The sequence below is a fragment of the Manis javanica genome, chromosome 7 (assembly GCF_040802235.1).
Source record: "Manis javanica isolate MJ-LG chromosome 7, MJ_LKY, whole genome shotgun sequence".
Classification (NCBI taxonomy): Eukaryota; Metazoa; Chordata; class Mammalia; order Pholidota; family Manidae; genus Manis; species Manis javanica.
In genome coordinates, this window is record NC_133162.1 from 48,156,151 (window position 1) to 48,178,746 (window position 22,596).

Genomic DNA, 22,596 nt, shown 5'->3' on the forward strand with positions numbered 1-22,596 from the left:
TCTCATTCCCAGATCTCTCAAGTTGCATCAGATAGCAGACATTCCGAAAAAGTCATTATCCAAACTCTTAACGGCGCCTCTTCATCTTCTACCCTGTATAATAAAGTTCATCACATCCCAAGTCGGAAAAATCTCTAATCAAGCTTTCAACCAGCTTTTACTCAAGAACTACCAGCTTCTGGCCACAGAAGATCCCTCACCCTCACGTGACCTCCTCACCACACACTGAGATGGTCCCCTCTCTCCACTGGAAACTGTTCCTGGAAACAATGGCCGCAGACGCCTGGCTCCTGACACCCGTATCCTCTTGGCACCATTGGAATCAACAAGTCCTCAACCTATAGTTACAGGGAACCTTCATTAATTTCCAAACGTGAAGAAGTCCACATCTACTCGTCCTTACTGTGGGGAGTCCTATCAACCCTTTCCTCCCAATCCTCAAGCCCTCACTCCCTTCTCCGCCCCTGTTCAGCAGGAAGCAGCCAGAGAGAAAGCAACGTCCACAAACCCATAGAGGAGAAAGGGGGGAATGAAGGGTCCCCACCAGTAAGATGGCAAACTTCCGGCTTCTCTTCGGGGTCCTCAGTTCCCGCCGGCACCACCTGAAGCCCAATCACCTCTCGTCCCCCTCCCAATCCCAGCACCTAGCCAACAGCCACCAGCCCCGTAGAAGTGACACCTCAATCAATTCATGCCCCTTCCTATATAACCCAGCACCTTTCCCTAATAAAGCGGAACTCTCCGGTGAATTGCTGCTATGTGTCGCTCCTTTCCTTTCAGGAAGTATCAGGATAATCCAGATGGCTTGGCGTGTCCTGCTCCATGGCTAAAGATACCACAAACTGGGATGGGGATCATGGAGAAGGACCTGGATTTGGAAGGGAAGAGATGACTATGAGTTCAGTATTTCTTACAGATTACAATTTGCAAACAATTCACTTTGGTCTATTTACATTTAAAACCTTTGAACTCTGGGTAATTGCAGGATCTATCTTCTATTAATAGAAGTGTGTAAAGAAATATTTTGGGGAAAAGGGGACTTCAGATATATTCATAACCTCCTTTGCCTTCTAAGGGGGTCTCTTTGATTGCTGGGTACACTGATGCCAATGCACAGGGGCAAGGTTGAATTGCTGTGTGCCATTAAAGAGTGAAAGAGTTAGGGTCTTGAAAAGAAATCCTCAAGATTGCACAGTATGTAAAGGTGGGTCAGAAAAAGCAAGCTGCAGAGGATGCACAGGAGGTGAGGGGGTGGGGGACTCAGGAGAGGATAAATGTGGAAGGAGGAACTGAAGCAGTGATTTCTGAGGAGAGCACTGCTGAACAGCTTCCACACCTTCCCTCTACAATCTTCCGTCTGTTTTCCTTTGTTAAACATGGAGAGAGCTAACATCTGGTTAAAGTGAACCACTCTCAGGGAGCTGGGATTGGGGGTTGACCCACAGGGATGAAAGTCTGAATGTGATTGTCCCCTAGTTCAATCTGCCTCTCCGGTGCTAGAAGACAAGGAATGGGAGAAAAAGAGAAGAAAAGGCAAGGATGAAATAAGGAAAGGATATTGTCTGGTTTGTTAGGCTTCTGTTCTCTATCCTTTTTTAAATAAAAAATATTCTAGGAGGATATTATACATGAAATGAACTCATACTAAGGTAAAGCTTGGAGACCTTCAAAAGGACATTAGCTTTTTGGCCTCCCTCCTTTGTTTTTGGGCATTCAAGGGGTGGAGTGTGTGGCTCTGTATGCAGACACATATATTTGTTCATTCCTTCATAAAAAATTTATTCAGTAACTTTTCTATGCTAGATGGGTACAAAGATAAAAGACATGATCTCTTTATGAATTTGCAGGTAATTTAACATGTAGTGGGTAGAGAGGCTAACAAACAGACATAGTTTATTGTGATTCTTGTTATGATAGGAAACAGAATTTTAAAAAGGGAGTTCTGAGTCAGCCTGGGTGATTGTAGGAATGCTTTACTCAGAAGGTGATCCTTGAAGTCAAGAACATGAATTTTCTCAGCAGGTGATGGTGGGGTGTGTCGCGCGCCCCGTCCTCGCCGGCAAGAACAGCACGCAACAACAGCAGGATTCTTCTGCAGAAAGCTTTATTCTTCAGCTCTTTGTGAAACAAATGAGTTGGGCAGGACCCAGAGGGGAAGGAGAGGCTTGCTTATATAGTTCTCATGCTCTGACCTGGTTGGTGCGGCTCCATATGCCTTATTAGCATAACCATTTGGTGGGTCTCATTGGTCCTTATGCCAAGGCGCAATTAGCATGTAGTTAAATGGTGTGGGATGATTTGTCATTAGGAAGTTCGGGGCCTTCCGGCTGCCCTGCATGGGGCGCTATTTTCTGAGCACGGCTGCCAACATCTCCCCCTTTTTTGTCTAACAGAAGCTCAAGGCGGAACTTGCCAGCAGAGGCGGAGACAGAGGCCTGACCTCCATCATACTTCCTGATGCCCCCTTTTTGGAGAGGGGTTCTGGGCATCTACCCCTATGCAGTCAGGCATGCCTCTCAGAGGGGTCCAAGACCTCTTGCAGTGCTTTGCCTCGCATCCTCTGGCTGGCGTTGGGACCGCTTGGTACAAAGGGTTTGGACCCTTTTTCTCAACCCTCTTGCACCATGAGCTTCTTAAAGAAAGCTGTGATTAAGCATTGAGGTACTCGGGCCTGGTGCAGTGCCACATGGGCTCAGGGTGCAAGAGCTACCTCAAGCTAAAGCTGAGCTTCCTTCTTAAGCATATTGAGCCACACTTGGGAAGAGGCGCCAATGTCTATCGCCATTAGGGCTTGAGCAAGGATCACCTTGTCCTTATGTTGATTGCGGAGTCTGCATAACAACCAGAGTAGGAGCATGAGACCTCCAAGCATGAACACGCCCATCCCAGCCATGCCCGCCCACTCCTTGACGTGGGAGAGAGCTCTGAGGAACCAGGAAGAGAGTCCTTCTGCTACGGAGATATCTAGACGGGTGGAGTTGATGTGGATTATTTCTCGCCGCAGTTCTTCTAGTGCTCCATCAAAGTCCTGGGACTAGTTTCCTGAAAGATACTGGGACAGGCCTCGTGACAGATTAGTGAAAGCATTTAATACTTCTGTTAGTGATCCTGGCTTGTTTGTGGCTCTGTAATATGGCTGCGGCTAGGCCCGCGTTGGTGAGTGGCCCTCCTATTTCTCTACAGGCTTTCAACCAAGCGTGTATCCCTTTCTGTTTCCAGGGTGTTATCGCCTGTCTGCATTCCTTGGTACATTGTTCAAATACTAATTGCTCTACCAGGGGCATCGCTTGTTCCTGATCTCCAAATATTCTGCCTGCGGCCTCCATCATACGAGCGACAAAGTCAGAAAATGGCTCGCTCAGCCCCTGAATAATTTTTGTCAAATTGCCTGATACTTCTCCTTTGTTGGTGAGGGCTTTCCATGCCTTGGCGGCGCACGTGTTTATTTGTGCATATACCTGTAAGGGGAAGGCGGTCTGGTCGGCTACCCACTGTCCTTGGCCCGTCAGCATATCATATGACCATGCAGGCTGTCCTTCGGCCGCGTTTGCGCGTGCCTGGGTCATGCTGATATCATGCCACAATGCCTTCCATTCTATGTATTGCCCCATACTAGAAAGGCATGCCTTAGTTACATATTGCCAGTCTGCGGGTGTCATGGCTGTCTCTGTTAATCTCTCAACTTGTGCTATGGTATAGTTAGCACTGACTCCATAAGCCCGAACGGATTCTGCTAACTCCTTAACTTGTTTATGGCTCAGGGGCTGGTGAGAGCGTACACCGTTATCCTCAAATACAGGAAACATTTGTCTAATTGCCTGAAGAGTATCTGGGTGGCAAAAGGAGAGTGCGCCACTCACGTAAGGTGGCGGGGCAAAGGGCGTCGGGGGACACCCTGCTTTCATTTTTTCCTTGGTCCGCTTTTCAACTTTGCTGGTTCCCTTACTTCTACACTCTGCGGTTTTATTTTCTTCCCCTTCCTCTGCGGACGTTAATTCCTCCTCAGATTCCCTATTGGAGAGTTGGAGGTCCCTCAACTCTTTCCAGGGGTATTTACTATTTTCTCCGAGGCGATCGTCACTCGCTTCTCGGGGCTCTTTCGCTTTTGCCCTAGGCGGGCTTTCTCCCTCACTCTGAGGTTTCTTTACCTTCGTTTTTGTGGCCTTTTTTCGGCCGCGCGCGCTGTTTCCCGTTCCGTTTCTGACATGCTCTCTTGGATATCTGTCAATGCTCTCTGACCTTCTTTTATTACCTTTTCACATCTCTCATCTTGCAGACAAGCTCTAATCAGTTTCCAGAGGGGCCTGGTGCCTCCCCTCAGGCTACCCTCCTCCTCCTCTCTATCAAGATCTTTCCCCAGTTTGTCCCAGCTCGGGATTGAGAGGGACCCTGAACAAATGAACCAGGGGGCCACACGGTCTATCTCCTTCACAAAAGATCCTAAGACTTTGCTGGAGACCTTCAAGTTTCGCTCTTTGAGAGCTGTCTGCAGCGCCGTGACTAATGACGGTGCATTCCCCATGGTGCCTCCTTATTTACAGAGAACCATCAACCATCATCCTAAAAAGCAGGGGCCTCTCGGAACTTACCCCTCCGGGCTTTCTTCTGACCTGCAGTTCTGAATCCTCTCCAGATGTCTGAAGGGTCCTCCCTGTGCCGGTGATGTTCTGGTTCCCGGGATTCGGCACCACTTGTCGCGCGCCCCGTCCTCGCCGGCAAGAACAGCACGCAACAACAGCAGGATTCTTCTGCAGAAAGCTTTATTCTTCAGCTCTTTGTGAAACAAATGAGTTGGGCAGGACCCAGAGGGGAAGGAGAGGCTTGCTTATATAGTTCTCATGCTCTGACCTGGTTGGTGCGGCTCCATATGCCTTATTAGCATAACCATTTGGTGGGTCTCATTGGTCCTTATGCCAAGGCGCAATTAGCATGTAGTTAAATGGTGTGGGATGATTTGTCATTAGGAAGTTCGGGGCCTTCCGGCTGCCCTGCATGGGGCGCTATTTTCTGAGCACGGCTGCCAACAGGGGTGATGAGGGAGGAGAGCTAAATTTGGTGTTTGGAAGCAAACAATATTGACTGGGGATGACTTAAACAGAAAACTTACTGGAAGGGTATTGAATGGTTCATAGAGTTGCCAGGAAGGCTGCAAAGCCACTTTTGGAAAATGCGACAGGAGTGTCATGTGAGGCATAGTCCAAGATCACCACAGAATGATACCCCAAAACTAGTTTGCTGTAGATATAACTGTCACTGCTGCCAAACAACTGTAAACCCCAACTGCAGCCCAAGCATGGTTGTCCTTCACAGTCCCTGTAGTTGTCCCTGTTGCCTCTGTTCACCACCAGGATGGATCCTTACCTTTCCTGCTTCTTTGCATTAAGAACTCTCATTGAAAGTTGGGGGTGGGTACATTTGATTGACTGGGCCTAGGTCATATGCTGCCTCCCTAGGTGCAAGGGAGTCTGGGAAAGCAAATATGTGTTTTTTTCAACTTTTTTGATAGGGATGGGGAGGGAGAGGATGAATTGCAGCCTCACATCTAGATTCAACAAGAGAGCAAGTCCCCTAAACAGGAAAGGAGTTCAAATGACACCCAACCCTCCTGTAATGAGGGGAGAAGGGTGAAGAAGGCAAGAGGGTTTTCCAGGTAATTGTATGTGAACATGCAAACAGATTCAAAGGAGTATGCCAGCATGTAGTGCTGGGAGGCCTTCTAATAACTCAAAAGGAGAAAGGAGAGAGGGAAGGAAGGCTGGGAGGCAGACTTGTTTTGAAAGCCCTATGCCTATAGATTTTGACTTTTCTGTTAGAAGAGTGTGACAAGTGCAACTGGTTGCCTGTTCAGTACCCATCCATCTTTTTTCCTTACCAGTGGAATTCCAATTTTGATTTGGAACCCAGCTAAAAACTCTTATTTCCCTAGAATTCCTTGTCGCTAGTGTTCCATGTTACACCGTTCAAGTACACTGAGGATTCTTGTTCCCTTTCTTGCGGAAAACAGATAGGAGATCTGTATAGCAGTCTTCAGAGGAGAATGAGACAAAAAGCAGAGTATGAGGCCTATACATGAAAAATGGCAGAGAAGAAAGATGGAAAAAGCCCTTGTTCTCTGTTCCATCTGAGAACTAAGTACTCCCATATTTCTTGAGATAAATAAACCCCTATGTGTTTAAGTCACTAGAGTTGGATTTTCTGTTGTTTGGAGATTGATGTGATCCTGATTGAAAGAGGGAAAGAGACCAACTAGGAAACTAATATAGTCATTTGTGACTTTAATGGGGGTAGAACAGGTAGGGATTGTGCAAAGAGGATGGACTGAAGATGTGATTGTGGTGAGTGTGTACGTTCAGCCAAGTCTCAAATGGGATGGGCTGAGTAGGTGGAATCTACTTCAGGTCCTACAAAAAGCCATCCCAGCCCTGAGGTGTTAGGGAACTCCATAGGAGCACTTGGAAAGCATGTTTGTGTGTGTGGGGTAGATGTGGATATAAAGTGGGCAAAAGGGAGCAGAAAGGGGATGTGCAGGGTTTCAAAGACTAACCTCACAATTTTCTTTTATTTATTAAAAAAATACTGGGTTAATATACAAATTCTAGGAAACTCAATTAATCAAAAAGCTATGTTAAGAAAATTAATATGCCCCTAAATCCCACCACCCAGAGACAATAATGACTGCTAACATTTTGGTTATTTCTTTCTAGTTCCCATTCATTCTCTTTCTTCCATTCTTACCACGTAAATGGCTATATAAATGAATCGTTTAGCAAAAATGTGATAATATATTGCCTTCCAAACTAACTTTTAGCATTTGGTGGTACATTGGAAGAACTCCCACGTATTAATACTATTTTAGATGGATAGTATTCCATTATGTGGATGTATCATGCTTTAGAAATTGAGCCCTTAGACGTTTTTATTATCCCCCCCCTTAATACCACTTTTGGATGTGGTGGGGAATCTATTGGAGGTGATTCTGGAATGGAAGGAGAGATGGCATTAGCCTGGCCTTTAGTTTCAGTGAGATGATAGCTTGTTGAGGCTGTGATGGCCTGAAAACTTGCAACAATATATTCATTATTTTGATTTTGATATATTACTCTTCGCATTGAGGAACAGGAATCTAACACAGTTACTTTGCCATTTAGAACAAAGGAAAACTTTTTCCCTTAAGGTAAGCAGCCTGTATTTGCAGTACTGACATTTATTGTCTTTCCTTTGGCACATTAAACTTCTCTCTGTGGGCGGCTGTTTAGCTTGCAAGTGGGAAGTAACAGCAGGAAGAGTGAGGATTATAGTTCCACAATGTCTGTCTATAAAATGGAAAAGAAGCAGCCCACTTTCGCAGCGAGCAGGGTTCGAACCTGCGCGGGGAGACCCCATTGGATTTCAAGTCCAACGCCTTAACCACTCGGCCATCGCTGCCACAAGGAAATGGCAAGGCGGAAACCCTTTAGTGCAATTAGAACTGCGCGCAAGCGCCCCTGACCTACCCCGTAGGCGGGGCTTACCGGTGGGCGGGGCATTACAACCCCTCGGAGCCGGGCTCTAACGGCTCTAAGTTTTGGGAGCTACGTCGTAGACAAGTAGCTATAATAAAAACTGCCTTACGCAGTCTACTTTAAGTAAACTCCTTTAGGTAGAGGGTCTTAGGAACTTTCTTTTCGCCAAGCTGGGAAAATTGCAAGGTTGCTTCGTTTCCGGTCGCTGAGCTGTTTTTTGCCCTCCCGCTTCTTCATTAGGTCATCGAGAGAGCCGTGAAACCAAGATCTGTGCCGTTCAGTGCCGCGGATCCGCGCTCTCGAGAAGTTCCACATTTCTGGGAGCGCTGTTTCTCCCCCAGCGGACACGTTGCCTGGAGCCCTACACCAGGCGTGAAGGCCCGTGGGCTTGTGCCCTGCAGTTACCGGTCACGTGTTTTGTCCCCTCCTGTTTTCTCTCCCCAACGATCCGTTCACTGCTGAATCCTACGGTCAGAAATCGGGTCCCAAGTGGGGTCTCAGTTCTTTCAAGTGATGGGGAGCCACGGAAATGGTTTCAGAACCAAGTCCTGCGCATTAGGTCTGAATTCTATCTTACCTTTAAATGCCGTGAATTTCCTCCCTTGGTAAATGTAGTTACTGCGCTGTGTGGTTTATCTGCGTTATTCGTTAAAGATCTAAGAAGGCGTCGTACAGGTACTGTCCTCGCCCGTCTCAGAGGGCTATGGCCCGGGGCTGGGCCGCGGCGGGCGGCTGACTGGTGCGCATGGGCAGCGCTCGCCCACAGCACGTGGCCCCCCGCGCGCAGCACATTCTCTCTTTTGATGGACGATTTGGGAAAACTAATAGGCGGCCTTCAAGTTTTAAAAGCGTTCACGGAAACTTCATGTTCTTCCTCTTAATGTTAATCTCATATTAGGCTGAAAGGCAGTTCCTTGCCCTTTGGAAACCCTGATGTTTAGTTGCCGCACTTGATAGTTGAGTGAATTTTTTTTCAAGACTTAAGTACCATTTTTCTTAACTAAATTATGGTGCTAAGTGTCTAAACTGATAAATTATAGAAGGGGAACAAAATACTAGAGAATTTTAAAAATAAATTTTATATAGTTTGAGACTCTTGCTTGTAGAGAATTTATGTTTTTAATTAGGCAGAGCTACATGGGCGGTCCCAATTTCTCTGTGAATACTATGTGGGAACAAAGGTATTCCCTATATCCCCAGCCATATGTTTTATGCATAGGAACTTTACTTGCTCTTTTCCAATAGGTACTAAGAAGAAATAAATTTGTGTCGTTTTGTGTTGTTCTTAAGATTCTACACGTGCTGTGATACAACCTATAATCTTAAAATCTTATTAGTTGTATCTTGATCTTAAAGTTTCTTATTTTTCTTTTTTCTTCTCTCCTCTGTAGTTGAATGATGATATTTACTGGAAGCTCTTTCTCTTCTTTAACCTACCTTTCCCCTTTTAAGAATTCAGTTGCTTAAAAGCTTGATAGTTATGGGAACTGATATGGTTAAATTAGTTAAAAAATTCTGCTCTGAGGGTTTTGCTTTTTTTTTGAGGGTAAAGGAAAAGAGTTAATGTGTAGTTGGTGAGAATAATTATAATTTACATTTCTTTGCATTTCAGAAGTGAAATACCTACATCTGATGTTTAACTTTCAATGTATTTGAGCTTATGTAGGCTTTTCAAAAAATGAAATTGCCTTTTTTGAATTTATCATATTGCAAAGATGAGCTAAAAGATCAAAATTATTGCAGATTTTATTTTCAAAAAGTCAATTTCCAAATGAGTTCTTTTAGATTCAACATTAGGTTTTTAGCAATTGGCATTTGATGGAGTGTAAGTGCCAAATAAGAGAAAAAATGTATATTTGAACACAATTATAACATAAATTTATTATGATATATGACACCACCATAAAGCATTGGATTTGCAACCATGGTTATTTTATTTTGTAAAGGTCCTCTGGTGATCCTGATTGCTTCTTCCTCCATGCCACCTCAGATTCTGTTCATTTACAGTGGTAGTTTTTATTAAACTAACTTGGGTATGGAAGTAAAATACCTTATGGCTTTCTCTAAAAACCTTTCTCCATGTCACTTTCAGAGGCAGAATACTGAGAGGGATGGCTCATATGTTTGGGAACAGTATGGGATTTCTGTGTTCTTTTATAGTGAAACAAAACTTGTTTTGAATTACTTTGGTGGTTTTTTTAAATTAAAAAAATCATAGAAGTCTAATGCTGGAAGAAATATTAAAGTGAGTCCAATTTCTTTATGTACAGACAGGAAACTGTGGCCCATGAGTGGCTTGCCCGAGATCTCATAGCTACTTAGTGGCATATTCAAGACTATAATTTGTTAGCCCAGTATACTTTGTTAGTTTCTGGCTCGGCAGCATGTAGATCAGTAGTGTGTATGTGGAGCAGACAAAGCCAACAGTAGGGAAGATTTGGGGATTGGAAGTTGACAGCCTATGACATATCAGATACTGAATACACTGTGGTGGATAATTTTTGTTCTTTATTGCAGTATCTGTCCTTCCAATTGCCAGTGATGCTTCAACTGTACTTAAGGAGGACCACCGTTTCCTCACTGTACACAACCTTACTTTGCTGTTTATTAAGTTAACCCACTCTCCTCTAGCCAAGGGGAGGGTATGTGACTTCTATTGGCTTTCTGTTGCTGAATAACAAACTTAGTGGCTTAAAACAACATGAATTTATTATTTCACAGTTTCTTTGGGTGAGGAGTGTGGTCATGGGTATGGTTCTCTGATCAGGGTATCACTAGATCTCAAAGTGGTGACTGGGACTTAGTTTTCATCTAAGGCTTGGGATCCTCTTCCAAGATCACTAGCTGTTGGCAGAATTCAGCTCCTGTAGTTGTAGGACTTACCGGCTGTCACTAGGGATCTGTTCTCAGCTACTGGAGGTTGTCCCCAGCACCTTGCTGTGTGGCTCTCTATACAGCACATTAGTTGGCTTCTTCAGGGCCATCAGGAGAATTGCTCTCTAGGCTGCTAGAGTGGAGTTTCATATAATAAAATATAATGTAATCACAGATCTGACTGTTGCATCATATTCACAAATCCTGTTCAAGTGAGGGGAATTATATAGGGTGTAAACAGTGAAACAGAGATCCTGGGAGCCACCTTAGAATCCTGCCTGCTACACTACTCAAGCTGGGCCAATCAGATCCTCTTTAAATCCTTGTTCAGTCCATTTTTATGGACATTCCATACAAAACACATACACAGCAACCAGTGAGAGGTGTTCAGAGTCCAGAAATTTTGACTTAGCTGCCTTGTGTGCTTTTGTACTTCATTTGAAAGAAACAGAGTTGGCAACAACTGCAGGATTTTAGAGGTTTAGCCTCCATTCAAGATTCTTGAATTTAGTTCTGTATTGATTTGAGAATAACTCTAGCTATGTATTTTGGAGAACATACATAAGGGGGCTAGCTTAGTTCAGGTTGACCCCTAAAATTATGAAGTTTTTGGTAATAAAATCCTCATGACGATTTAGTTAGTAAGTTTCAGACATCATGAAAAGTGATGGAAATAACTAGAATCGCTGCATTGCAAATGACTGTACTTTTGAAGCCTAAGCAATTAGTTGTGGTTTGCTTTTTAGTCATTATATTACTTAATACACATATATTTGAAGAAGACTGGAGATATGTCTTAGCACTATAGCAACTTATTTATTGGATTTTCCTACCTATTTAGTCCCCTAATGCCATCAACAATTAAGAAGTAAGAAATAGAGTCAAGAAGGATGGATTCTTCTTTCCTTAAAGCATGTGATGCCAATGCCTTGAGTTCTCCAAAGTAGTACCTCCTGACTTTGGACGTGCAGAGATCTGGACTTACCAAAGACATTATAATATATTTTTAAGCCCAAGTGAATATCCAAGAGCAGAATAAATATATTAAGAATGAAATCCTCTACCCAGCTGATCTTTAAGAATTGAATTGATATCTTGTAAAATTTTCTGGACTGGCTCTGTATATAGAATGATGGCAGTGGGGTTTCCAAGTAGTCTTTATAAAAGTAACTGAAATTAAGAACAGAGATCCTAAAAATAATTTTGAGGATTACATCAGAATAGAGGTATAATCAATGTATTATGGTTATAATTGACTGGGGAAAAAACTAGATCCACAGACTAATGTTATTCTTAAAACTTTAAGGAATTATAATTCACTGTCCTCTTTACTTATAAAAGAATGCTGTCTCTTACTAATACTGATTTCTCTTTGGGACTATTAAATTATGTAGAAAAATCAAATGCCTATTCATGCCTTAAATATACAAAGATATCTTCTAACAATTTTTTGTTTAAAGTGGCCATGTTTTGGGGTAATTTGTTAATAGCAATATGTAACTAATGCATTCCATTTTTTCCCTTATAACTAGAATCCTTTGTTAACCTCTGTGTTTCCATCAAATATTTCCTGTTCACCCAGCATGTAGGAAAGTACTCATGATTCATGAAAATGCCTAGCACAGGACTTAATATATAGTAGGTACTTGATTTATGGTAATTCTCTTTGTTATGAAAACAATATTATAATGTTAATAAAAAGTTTGAGAAAACAAAAAATAACTCACCTAAGGCTTTTTTCTTGTTTTTCTACTTTATTTTTTTCCTTATGCTCACATTTTTTTTTTACATAGCTTTGGGTAGTGATAGTTTTCTGCTTTTGTTTAATTGGGGAAAATTCATGTAACATAAAATTCACCATTTTAACCATTAAAGTGTACACTTCAGGGGCTTCTGGTATATTCATGATATGTAGCCATTACCACTATCTATTATAGGATACTTTCATCATTCTAAAGGGAAATCTTGTAGCCATTTAACAATTGCTCCCTGCTCCTCAGCCCCTTCCTAGGCCATGGCAGGCACTTACCTACTTTGTGTCTATAGATTTGCCTAATCTGTACATTTCATATGAATGGAATAATATGATAGGTGGATTTTTGTGTCTAGTTTCTTTCACTTAACATAGTGTTTTCAAGTTTAATTCATGTTATAGTACATATCACTGCTTAATTTATTTTTGTGTGTGTTTTGACATCATTTTACTGTTATTTACCTTAAAAAATTGTGATAAAATATACATAATATAAAATCCTCCATTTTAATTCTGTTTATGTGTACAGTGGAGGTATTAAGTACATTTACAATGTTGTACAGCCATCCCTGCTATCCATTCACAGAACTTTTTCATCACCCCAAACAGAAAAACTGTACTCATTAAATAATAACTCCCCATTCCTCCCTCTCCCCAGCCCTTGGTAACCTCTACTCTACTTTCTTTCTCTCTAGGTACCTCATGTAAGTGGAATCATACCATATTTATCCTTTTATGTCTGGCTTATTTCACTTAGCATAATGTATCTAAATGTTATCCATGTTGTAGCATGTATGAGAATTTCAGTTCTTTTTTGGTGGAATAATATTACAATGCATGTGTTCACTGCATTTTTGTTTATTCATCTAATCACGTACACTTGGGTTGTTTCTATCTTTTGGTTATTGTGAATAATGCTGTTGTCAACATTGTGGTACAAGGATCGCTTCATTTCTTTTCATGGTTGAATAATATTCTATTGTATAGGTATACCACAGCTTGTTTATCTACTCATGATTGGGTTGTTCCTACCTTCTGGCTATTATTATGAATAGCGCTGCTATGAACATACATGTACAAGTCTTCAAACATCTGTTTTCAGTTTTCTTGGGTATATACCTAGGAGTGCAATTGTGGGACTATATAGTAATTCTATATTTACTCTGAGGATACGACAAACTATTTTCCATAGCGGCGGCACCATTTTACACTCCCATCAGCAATGTATGAGAGTTGCAGTTTCTCTACTTACTAGCTAACACTTATTTAACATTTGAAGAAATTATAGCCATTTTAGTAGATTCAAAGTGGTACTTCATTGTGCTTTTGATTTGTGTTTCCCTAATAACTAATGATATTGAGCTCTTGTCATGTCCTTGTTGGCCATTAGTATGTCTTCTCTGGAGTATGTCTATTCAAATTTTTTTAGAAATTGAGATTTAATTGACATAACATTGTGTAAGTTTAAGGTGTACAACATGTTGATTTGATACATTTATACATTGCAATATGATATCATTGCATTAGCTAGCACTTCTATCACATCACGTAATTATTATTTCTTTTTTCATGGTGATAACAATTAATATCTAGTCTCTTAGAAACTTTGAAATCTATAATACAATATTGTTTCCTATAGTCACTATGCTGTGTATCAGATTTCCAGAACTTAGTTATCTACTAGTTGGAAGTTTGTACCCTTCTCCCCAATTTTCCCACTTGCCAGGCCCTGGTAACCACCAGTTTACACTATTTTTATGAGTTTGGCTTTTTGAGATTCTGTATATTAGTATTTTCTTTCTCTATTTGGTTTATCTCACTAACCATAAGGCCCTCAAGGGTTATCCATGTTGTCACAAACTCCTTTACCCCTTTTTGAACTATATGTATATATTTTTTGGTGTTGACTGATGTTAACTTAAAATTATGTCATATACTCTGTTTTTGTCACTATGGCTATAATTTTAATGGCTGTATAATAGTCCATTGAGTTGATGTATTTTATTTCCCTATTCTTTTGTTTCTCATTCTTCTTAATTTGACCTCGATTCCAAACTATAGATCCTTGTTTCATCATGTTTCTATTTTGCACATACACTCTTTCCTAGATTCAGGGTCTGTTGATGAGCCACTTCTCAAAGGCACACTCACAGGCAGAACACTTCCACAAGGATTATCCAGGTGAGTGTGTGCATATGTGTGTGTATAGGGGGGGCATATTAAAAGTTCATATTTCCAGACCTTATTCTCAACCTTTTGTATCACAATGTGTGGGAACATTGTCTTTAAAAGTAATGGTACATATTAACTTGTAGAAATATTACATTTTTAAAAGCTTTTTTTCATTTACCCTATCTTAAAAATATTTCCATGTTGATATATGTATGAATAGTCAGCTACATTGTCATTTTAATGGCCACATGTTTCATAAGTTCTTTTTTTTAAAAGAAATCTATGTTGTAGGACATTTACATTGTAGTTTTTCATGTTACTTGCTTCTTTGTACATGCATCTTTAAATGCTCAGTTGGTTATTTCCTTGGGACAAATCCCCAGATATGCTATTTCTGGTCAAAAGTATGTGTTTTTAAAGGGATTTTAGTACCTGTTGTCAAATTGCCCTTCAGAGATGTTTTCCCAAATTGTATTCACACCAAAAGTGTCATAGTATCTGTTCCTCTACACTTTTGAGTCTGTTATGTCCACACTCCTATCATTCTTTTAAATCTTTGACAATAAGCAAGAAATAGTATCATCTTGTTGTTTTGATTAACTCAGGTTAATTATCTTTTTATGTGGTAGGTGAAATCCTTTGTATTATTTTCTTCTGCTACATTATTCACTTTTTCTGGATTAGGTATACTTTTGAGTCTTGTATTTCTTTGTATTCATCCTTACTGGTGTCTTGTCCTATAAATTACTTGTCAGTAAAATTTTATTTCTTTGATTTGAATTCCCAAAGACAGCAGATTCTTCAACTCTCACTTCCATATTCAGAATATGCAATATGATTGTTGATCTTTCAGTCCCATCTGCACCCTGATCAGACCATGGTTAGGAGGTTCGTCTTCACACAGTTCTTAGCTTCATATAAAAAAGATAGGACAAATTAATTTGAATTAATTAAAATGTAGAGTTAATGTTTGAGCAAAGGTTAAGGATATTTTAATTTTTTGGCCAGAAAAAGAAAAGGACAGGGCTATTTAATAAGGTCTGAAGTCTATAAGTAGGTATTACATAGAGGATAGAAGGAGCTGAAACTGTACTTGGAGGAGTTTAGGCTAGACAAATGAAAAATCCTAGAGTGGTTGTTATGAGGCATTAAAATAAATTCCCTCTTGGAGGATAAGTGTTTTCTGAAAATCTTTCTCCTTCTGAATGGTCCAGAGGCAGCCTTTGCATGGAAAGGGAAACTCTAAGTTCCTGAGGGGTAGGGGCTGTGCGGCCAGAGCCAAACTTAGGTTCTGGCCACTAGAGAGCTGCCCAGAATGTTTACCTACAAGTGTTACTAAAACGTCAATGGCATGTAACGGGAAGGAGAAAACCATTTTCCAGAATGCTTCTTAGGAAGAATGGTCAATATGGTAGAATGAGTAAGGCACTTGGAGTGGTGGTATTTGTCTTTTTCCAGGACAAGGTTCTAGTTGGATATTTGTGGGGAACATGCTTCAGTCATGAAAGAAAGATACTATGTGCTTAACTATCTTCTAAGGAAGGTGTGTCTGGTTATATACTTCTCAAGGAAGGTGAGTCCAGCTCTTTGCTGAATGGCAAGTACATGTTTAGGTCCAGAAGTGAATTATTTTGTCCAGTAGAAGAGACTGTACACCACCAGACGTCCTGGTAGCCCTTTTCCAAGTGGAGAACAGTCTCTTCCCTAAATGTTGAATAAAGGCACTGAGGTGTGGGATATGTGTATGACCTAGGATTAGAGAGTAGGTTGAGGGTGATTGAGGAATCAAGAATTCCATTGTAGATATATTACATTTGAAATGGCTTTGACACTAATAGATTTATCATGATTTGGTAACCTTTTGGGAGAAATCAAACCTTATGGACTGGAAGTATAGTAGCAACTTTTCAAAGAAAATTTACATAGGCCTTTTCATTTATTAATCTTAACATTTTTAAAACTGAACTTTGTGATTTTTTTAAACTAAAAATTTTGATAAATGTGTAAGACAGGTACATGGATAACTCCTTCTGAATTATTTGATTTTTTTCTTTTTAAGCAAGTACACAAATTACATAGCTAACCAGTTACATTTTTAGCTATGTAACAGGCAATAGGAGACTGCGAACTGCTGTGTTCCCACCTCTGTGCATTTCCTCCATAAATACTGTTCCAGGTTTAGTATGATTGCTCTCTGAACATTTAGGAGCGCAACCTCTTTACTAGCCTCTATAATCTTAATGGAGTCATATTTGTCATTTTTAACCTAATGGTATTTTATTGATAAGTTATAATGCACAGTTTTAATACTCAGGTCTTGTAGAGTTACGTGGACAAATGAAAAAATAATGAGAAACTAATATGTTGTGAGAAGAGAGTAAGCTAGAAGATATTTGATCTAATTTCATACTCTATTAGAAGAGTATCTTGATTTCAAAACTGCCCATTTTTTTGTGTTGTTGGCTCATTATTCAAGTAAATAGGTAATAAGATTTAGAGCCATTCTTTACTGGTGAGCTCTGAAATGAGGAGTTATGTTTTTTATCCCAAAACAGAGTGCATTTTTAATTAGAACATTGTATCAATAATAAGAAGTGCTTAGAACATAAAAGGGGCTTCTCAGCTTGGGTGAAATTAGGAACACAAGGGTTTTACTAATCAAGAAGATAATGGTAGCAGTGGTTGTAAAAATTATGATTTTTGAGATTTTATGATACTTTTTTCCTACGGTTATGTCCTGTTCAGATGTTCAAATAAGATTTTAACTTAAGTGAATAAATAGCTGTTTACTCACAAACATTTTAATTTAAACACGTTTAAATAGTTGTTTTATATAATGTACTTTATTTATTTACATTGGAAAATAGTTGATAATGCAATATTATATTGGTTTCAGATATACAACAGATCATTGATAATTATATATGAATGCTCACCACGGTAAATGTAGGAACCCTGTTTCTATACCAGGATATTACATCTTGGTTATATTCTCTATGTTGTACTTCCATTTCTGTGACTAAATTATTTTATAATTTGAAGTTTGTGCCTCTTTATTCCCTTCACCTATTTCACCCATCTTCTCACATTTTAATAAATGTGCAAGACAGGTACATGGATAACTCCTTCTGAATTATTTGATTTTTTTCTTTTTAAGCAAGTATACAAATTACATAGCTAATTTCTCACCCTCCTCCCCTGTGGTAACCAATGGTCTCTTGTCAGTATTTACGGGTCTATGTCTTTTTTGTTTCTTTGTTTTGTTTTTTAGATTCCACATATAAGCGATATCTTATGGTATTTGGCTTTCTCTAAATCTTTACACTTAGCACGATATTTTCTAGGTCCACCCACATTGCAACAAATGGCAAGATTTCATTTATTGTGGCTGAGTAACATTCCATTGGGTAGATGTACCACATCTTCTTTACCCATTCATCTATTTTTTTTGTCTTTCTTAAAATTAAGGTATTATTGATATACACTCTTATGAAGGTTTCACATGAAAAACAATGTGGTTACTACATTCACCCTTATTATCAAGTCCCCACCCACACCCCATTGCAGTCACTGCCCATCAGTGTAGTAAGATGCCACGGAGTCACTATTTGCCTTCTCTGTGCTACACTGTCTTCCCCATGATCCCCCCACACCATGTGTGCCAATCATAATACCCCTCAATCCTCTTCTCCCTCCCTCCCCACTCTCCTTACCCCACCCTTCCTTCCCACCCCTCCCCTTTGGTAACTGCTAGTCCCTTCTGGGAGTCTGGGAGTCTGCTGCTGTTTCGTTCCTTCAGTTTTGCTTCATTGTTATACTCCACAAGTGAGAGAAATCATCTGGTGCTTGTCCTTCTCCACCTGGCTTATTTCACTGAGCATAATATGTTCCATTTCCATCCATGTTGTGGCAAATGGTAGGATTTGTTTTCTTCTTATGGCTGAATAATATTCCATTGTGTATATGTACCACATCTTCCTTATTCATTCATTTACTGATGGACACTTAGGTTGCTTCTATATCTTGGCTGTTGTAAATAGTACTGCAGTAAACATAGGGGTGCATATGTCTTTTTGAATCTGAGAACTTGTATTCTTTGGGTAAATTCCAAGGAGTGGAGCTCCTGGGTCAAATGGTATATCTATTTTTAGTTTTTTGAGAACCTCCATACTGCTTTCCACAATGGTTGAACTAGTTTACATTCCCACCAGCAGTGCAGGAGGGTTCCCCTTTCTCCGTATCCTCACCAGCATTTGTTTTTCGTAGTCTTTTTGGTGCTGGCCATCCTAACTGGTGTGAGGTGATATCTCATTGTGGTTTTAATTTGCATTTCCCTGAAGATTAGTGATGTGGAGCATCTTTTCATGTGCCTGTTGGCCACCTATTGATGGGCACTGGGTTGCTTCCATATCTTGGCTATTGTAAGTAATGTTGCAATAATATAATATAGCCCTTTTGTCTGGTTTTTAGAATATGAGCCCAATAGTTGATATTATAGAAATCTGTATAGTTTTTTAAATTAAGCTTTACTTTTAATCTAATGATATAAACACTTTTTAAAAGTAAACCATTATGACAAGACTTTTAATGAAAACCAGCATTCCCTACCCAATGCTCCCCATTTTTTGTTTCACTTTCCAGATGTGATAACCATTTTTAACTCTTATAGTTGTTTATTCTGATATTTACTTCCACCTTTCTAAATAATATTCTTATACTGTTGTTTTTCAACTTTTAGTTTCAGATTTTATCTCTTGACTTTTTACTGAAAAATATAAGCCTTCAGCTTTTTTTATACACTCCTTTTCTGTGTCTTAACTTTTCAATTATATGATGTTATTTGATTAAAATGGCATTCAGTGATTATATTTTGATTATGTAATTATTACTCATAGCTAAGCCACATGTTATATCACGATTAAATTTCCTTTCTCCCAGAACCTTTGATTATCACTGTTTCATCTCCAAATTCTCTGACAGAACTACAAATCTCATTATTTAAACATTTCACTTAACTCATTAGATTTCCCTCCCTGTCTCCTTCCATCAGGTCTTTCTTCCCGCTCCCTCCCTTCTTTTTCCCTCATTTTCTTCCTTCTTTCCTGGTTTACCCCTCCCTTTCCCCTTCCATCCTTTCTTCTTTCCTTTCATCCAGTTATTCTTTCTAGAAGCTTCTATGTTCTACTCCCATCTGGACAGTTGCGCTTATGCCTACGCCCATGTGTCATCCTGCGTTCACCTTCGGTTCTCCCTGGTAATGTGTCCTGTTGTTTCCTGGACAACATCTTCCTCTTTCACTGTTTACTTTCTCAGCTTAGGGGAGCATATACTGTAGTAGCTTCCTCAGAAAGGGTGAATGAGAGGGAAGATATGTTTTTCAGGTTTGTTCATCTAAAAATGTCTTTATTCTTGCATGTGTTTGAAATTGTGGCTGGATAAGAAATTGTAGGTTCAATCAAAATTTAACAAGAAGTCTTAATTCTTTTAAAAATTTCTCAAGAAAATGTCTGAGGGCTTAACTTTGTATTTATTTTGAAAGATGCAAACCATCTGAATCTGAGTGAGTAAAAATAACTGCTTATTACCTTTCTGCTTTTTAGCCCTCATATGTGTAAAGTTTTACTCAGAAATTTCTGAGATTTTCCGTAGAATTATAAATAACGTGTGAAGTCAGACTGGGACTGTTACTCTTAGAGAGAAGGGGGATTAAATGAAGAACTAGGTGGGTTGGGGACACGAATCAAATGCTTTTGGGAGATTAGCATTTAAGATTATCTGTCTATTAGGTTTATACATAAGAAACCCAACATTTTCCCTTTAAAAGTTTTTTTTCTTCTTGTAAAATGTCTAGAGCAAGAATCTTAAAAGGACTAGGAAATTGTGGAAGTTGTCTTGCTATTTTGGTGTTTTGCTTTTATTTATTTTTTTTGATGTGATACTGACATAAAATTAACCATTTCAAAGTGAAAAATTCAGTGACATTTGGTACATTACAGTGTTGTGCAACCACCACTTCTTTATAGTTCCAAATAATTTTCATCATCCTAAAGGACTGCCAATCTTGATACTGATTCTTTTCTTAGAACACAAACTTGTACTTTGGCTTCCAGATTTGGTTTTAATATATGAGTTACTCTGGAAATAAGTCAAATTACTGTATTTTCATTATTCAATCCCTTCAAAACTACATTGTACACAGTTCATAGTTTTCTTATTAGAAAATCACAAAGGGATATTAATGTCTTTTCTGCTGTCATGTTCTGTGAGTCTAGCAATGTAGAAATTAAATTAGAATAGACATGGTATTAAAAATTAGATTAATATTGTCTTCATTGTTTTCATTTTAGGATATTTAGAAAGGCACTACCACATACAGAACTTTGAAAATGCAAGCTAGAGAGTATGCAAATCTCATCAAGAAATGGTTCATTTAACAAATAAGTGAATAGATCTATAAATGTTCCTGCTTTTTTTTCACCAGCTCATTATGCTGCCATTTGTCACATGCTATAGGATGATTATCATTGTCATTCTGTGATGGAGATTCTCCTTTGAACAGGACTTAAAGTGGGGGCAGTTTCATGGAGAATGATTTCTGGTTCCTTTATTGGGGCAGTGAGAATAAGTAGTAGGAAAAGTGCCAGAGAATGCTTTTATCTTTTCACTTTCCCCTTAAACGTCTATTTTTTAAAGTTAGATTGCCTTTAAATTCCTGCTTTTCTCATTAACAGCTCTTTGTTTATTTTGTCAGTGAGATTTAGAAATTAATAAGGAAGCTTCAAAGGAAGCAACGTTCTTTCTGGAAAGCAGGCTTTTGCCAGCTTCAGTTAGCCTTGGGTAGCAGCTAAACCACATTTGTTGTCTCATTCTATCAATCAAATATACAGATGACTTATTTTTTTGTTAGCAGGAATAAAATACCACATAACAGCAGATAAACCTAACAAACTTAGGTAACTTAGGAACTTTATAGATGAACACATAGCTGTAATTAATAATAATTACAGGTAGTAAATTAAATAGAATGTAACTAAGATAATATAAAATGATAAATAAAATTACATATACGTATGTACATATATAATAATTAAATGTAATTATTTACAGTGATATTCAAAGTGTGGTTTCCAGACCAGCAACATTGTCTCCTGAATTAGAAACTCTAGGGTAGGGTCCATCAATCGTTTTTAACAAGCCCTCTAGATAGTTCTGATGCTGGACCCACGTTTAAGTTTGAAAACCACCGTATTAGTCACTGTTAGAGTGCCCTCTACTGTTTGTGTTAAAATTGCATTTGACAAATTACTGGGCTTGGCCAAAAAATCCTGATGTAAAAATGAAAATCAGAGAATATTTTTTGTTTTTCAAAGTTATGCCACTCAATACTTCTTCCAACCCTTTTTCCTCTGCATACTTCTACAAATTTTAGGAAACACGATCCATACAATTTTAAACTTTGGTCTTTTTGGACTTAGTATTATGTTATAAGCATTGTCTTTGTTATTAGCAATATTTTTGTAAACAATATTTAAAGGCTGCTGAACAGTTCATTACTTCATCCCCTTTAGTTTCCACATTTGTGCTGTGGAAGATTATCTTTTTAGAAGGAAGGATGAGGGAATAGTTCCTTATTTACCATGTTATTTTTATATATATTTATTAATATCTTCTCACGTCACCAGAGAGGCACAAATTGGGAAAACTGTACACCTGGCAATAGAGAACACTTAAAAATGTTAATTTGTTAGAATTTTGTGTTTTTCACTTCATGCGTCCTCTTTTGGACACCTCCCTTTAGGTTTATGTGCTTCTCATCTCCTCAAGTTACTGGCTCTTGGCTGCTTAGTGCCTCATTTTCTGGTCTAGTCTTTTTTGATTCACTTCTTCCATCAGATATTTTCAGTCTTTCACAGGTCTTGTCTTGGACCCTTTAATGGCAGGAATTTGGAGACTAGGATAAGCAATCAGAGAAGATATTTTGGGACTGCTTAACTTTTCCTTGCCTTTAATCTCAGCATTAGAGGCACTTACATTCTTGAACTTGGTGGTGAATAGAGGGCCTGTGGGGTCAGATAATCCACCTTTCCACTTACTAGTTTTGTTGCTTTGGCAGATAAATCCCTTTGAGCTTAGATTTTCTCATGTAATAGTCTAATAATCTAATAGTGTTTTATTTATAAATGTGAACATTACATTACATATGTAGTTTATAATTTATAGGTGTGAACGTTGTATCTGAAGTGCTAGTATAGTGTCTGACATAATAAATCCTCAGTAACTATTAGCTAGTACTAT

At 39.2% G+C, this 22,596-nt stretch overlaps 1 protein-coding gene and 1 non-coding gene across 5 annotated transcripts in view; one reads left to right on the forward strand and one right to left on the reverse strand.

Moving 5' to 3' along the window:
* Window positions 1-7,343: 7,343 nt before the first annotated feature.
* On the reverse strand, window positions 7,344-7,425 carry TRNAS-UGA (transfer RNA serine (anticodon UGA)). Its single transcript has one exon. It is a non-coding gene; the product is annotated as a tRNA-Ser (tRNA).
* A 219-nt stretch (window positions 7,426-7,644) lies between these two features.
* CTNNA3 (catenin alpha 3) overlaps window positions 7,645-22,596 on the forward strand; it is a 1,703,691-nt gene continuing 1,688,739 nt past the window's right edge. For 2 of the 4 annotated variants that reach the window (XM_073240982.1, XM_073240983.1), the window contains exon 1: window positions 7,645-8,061. In XM_073240982.1, the coding sequence (XP_073097083.1) occupies window positions 8,016-8,061 (46 nt within the window). In that variant the 5' untranslated portion in view covers window positions 7,645-8,015. The remainder of the gene's footprint in view (window positions 8,062-22,596) is intronic. The other 2 variants (XM_073240981.1, XM_073240979.1) reach the window with 2 other exon arrangements.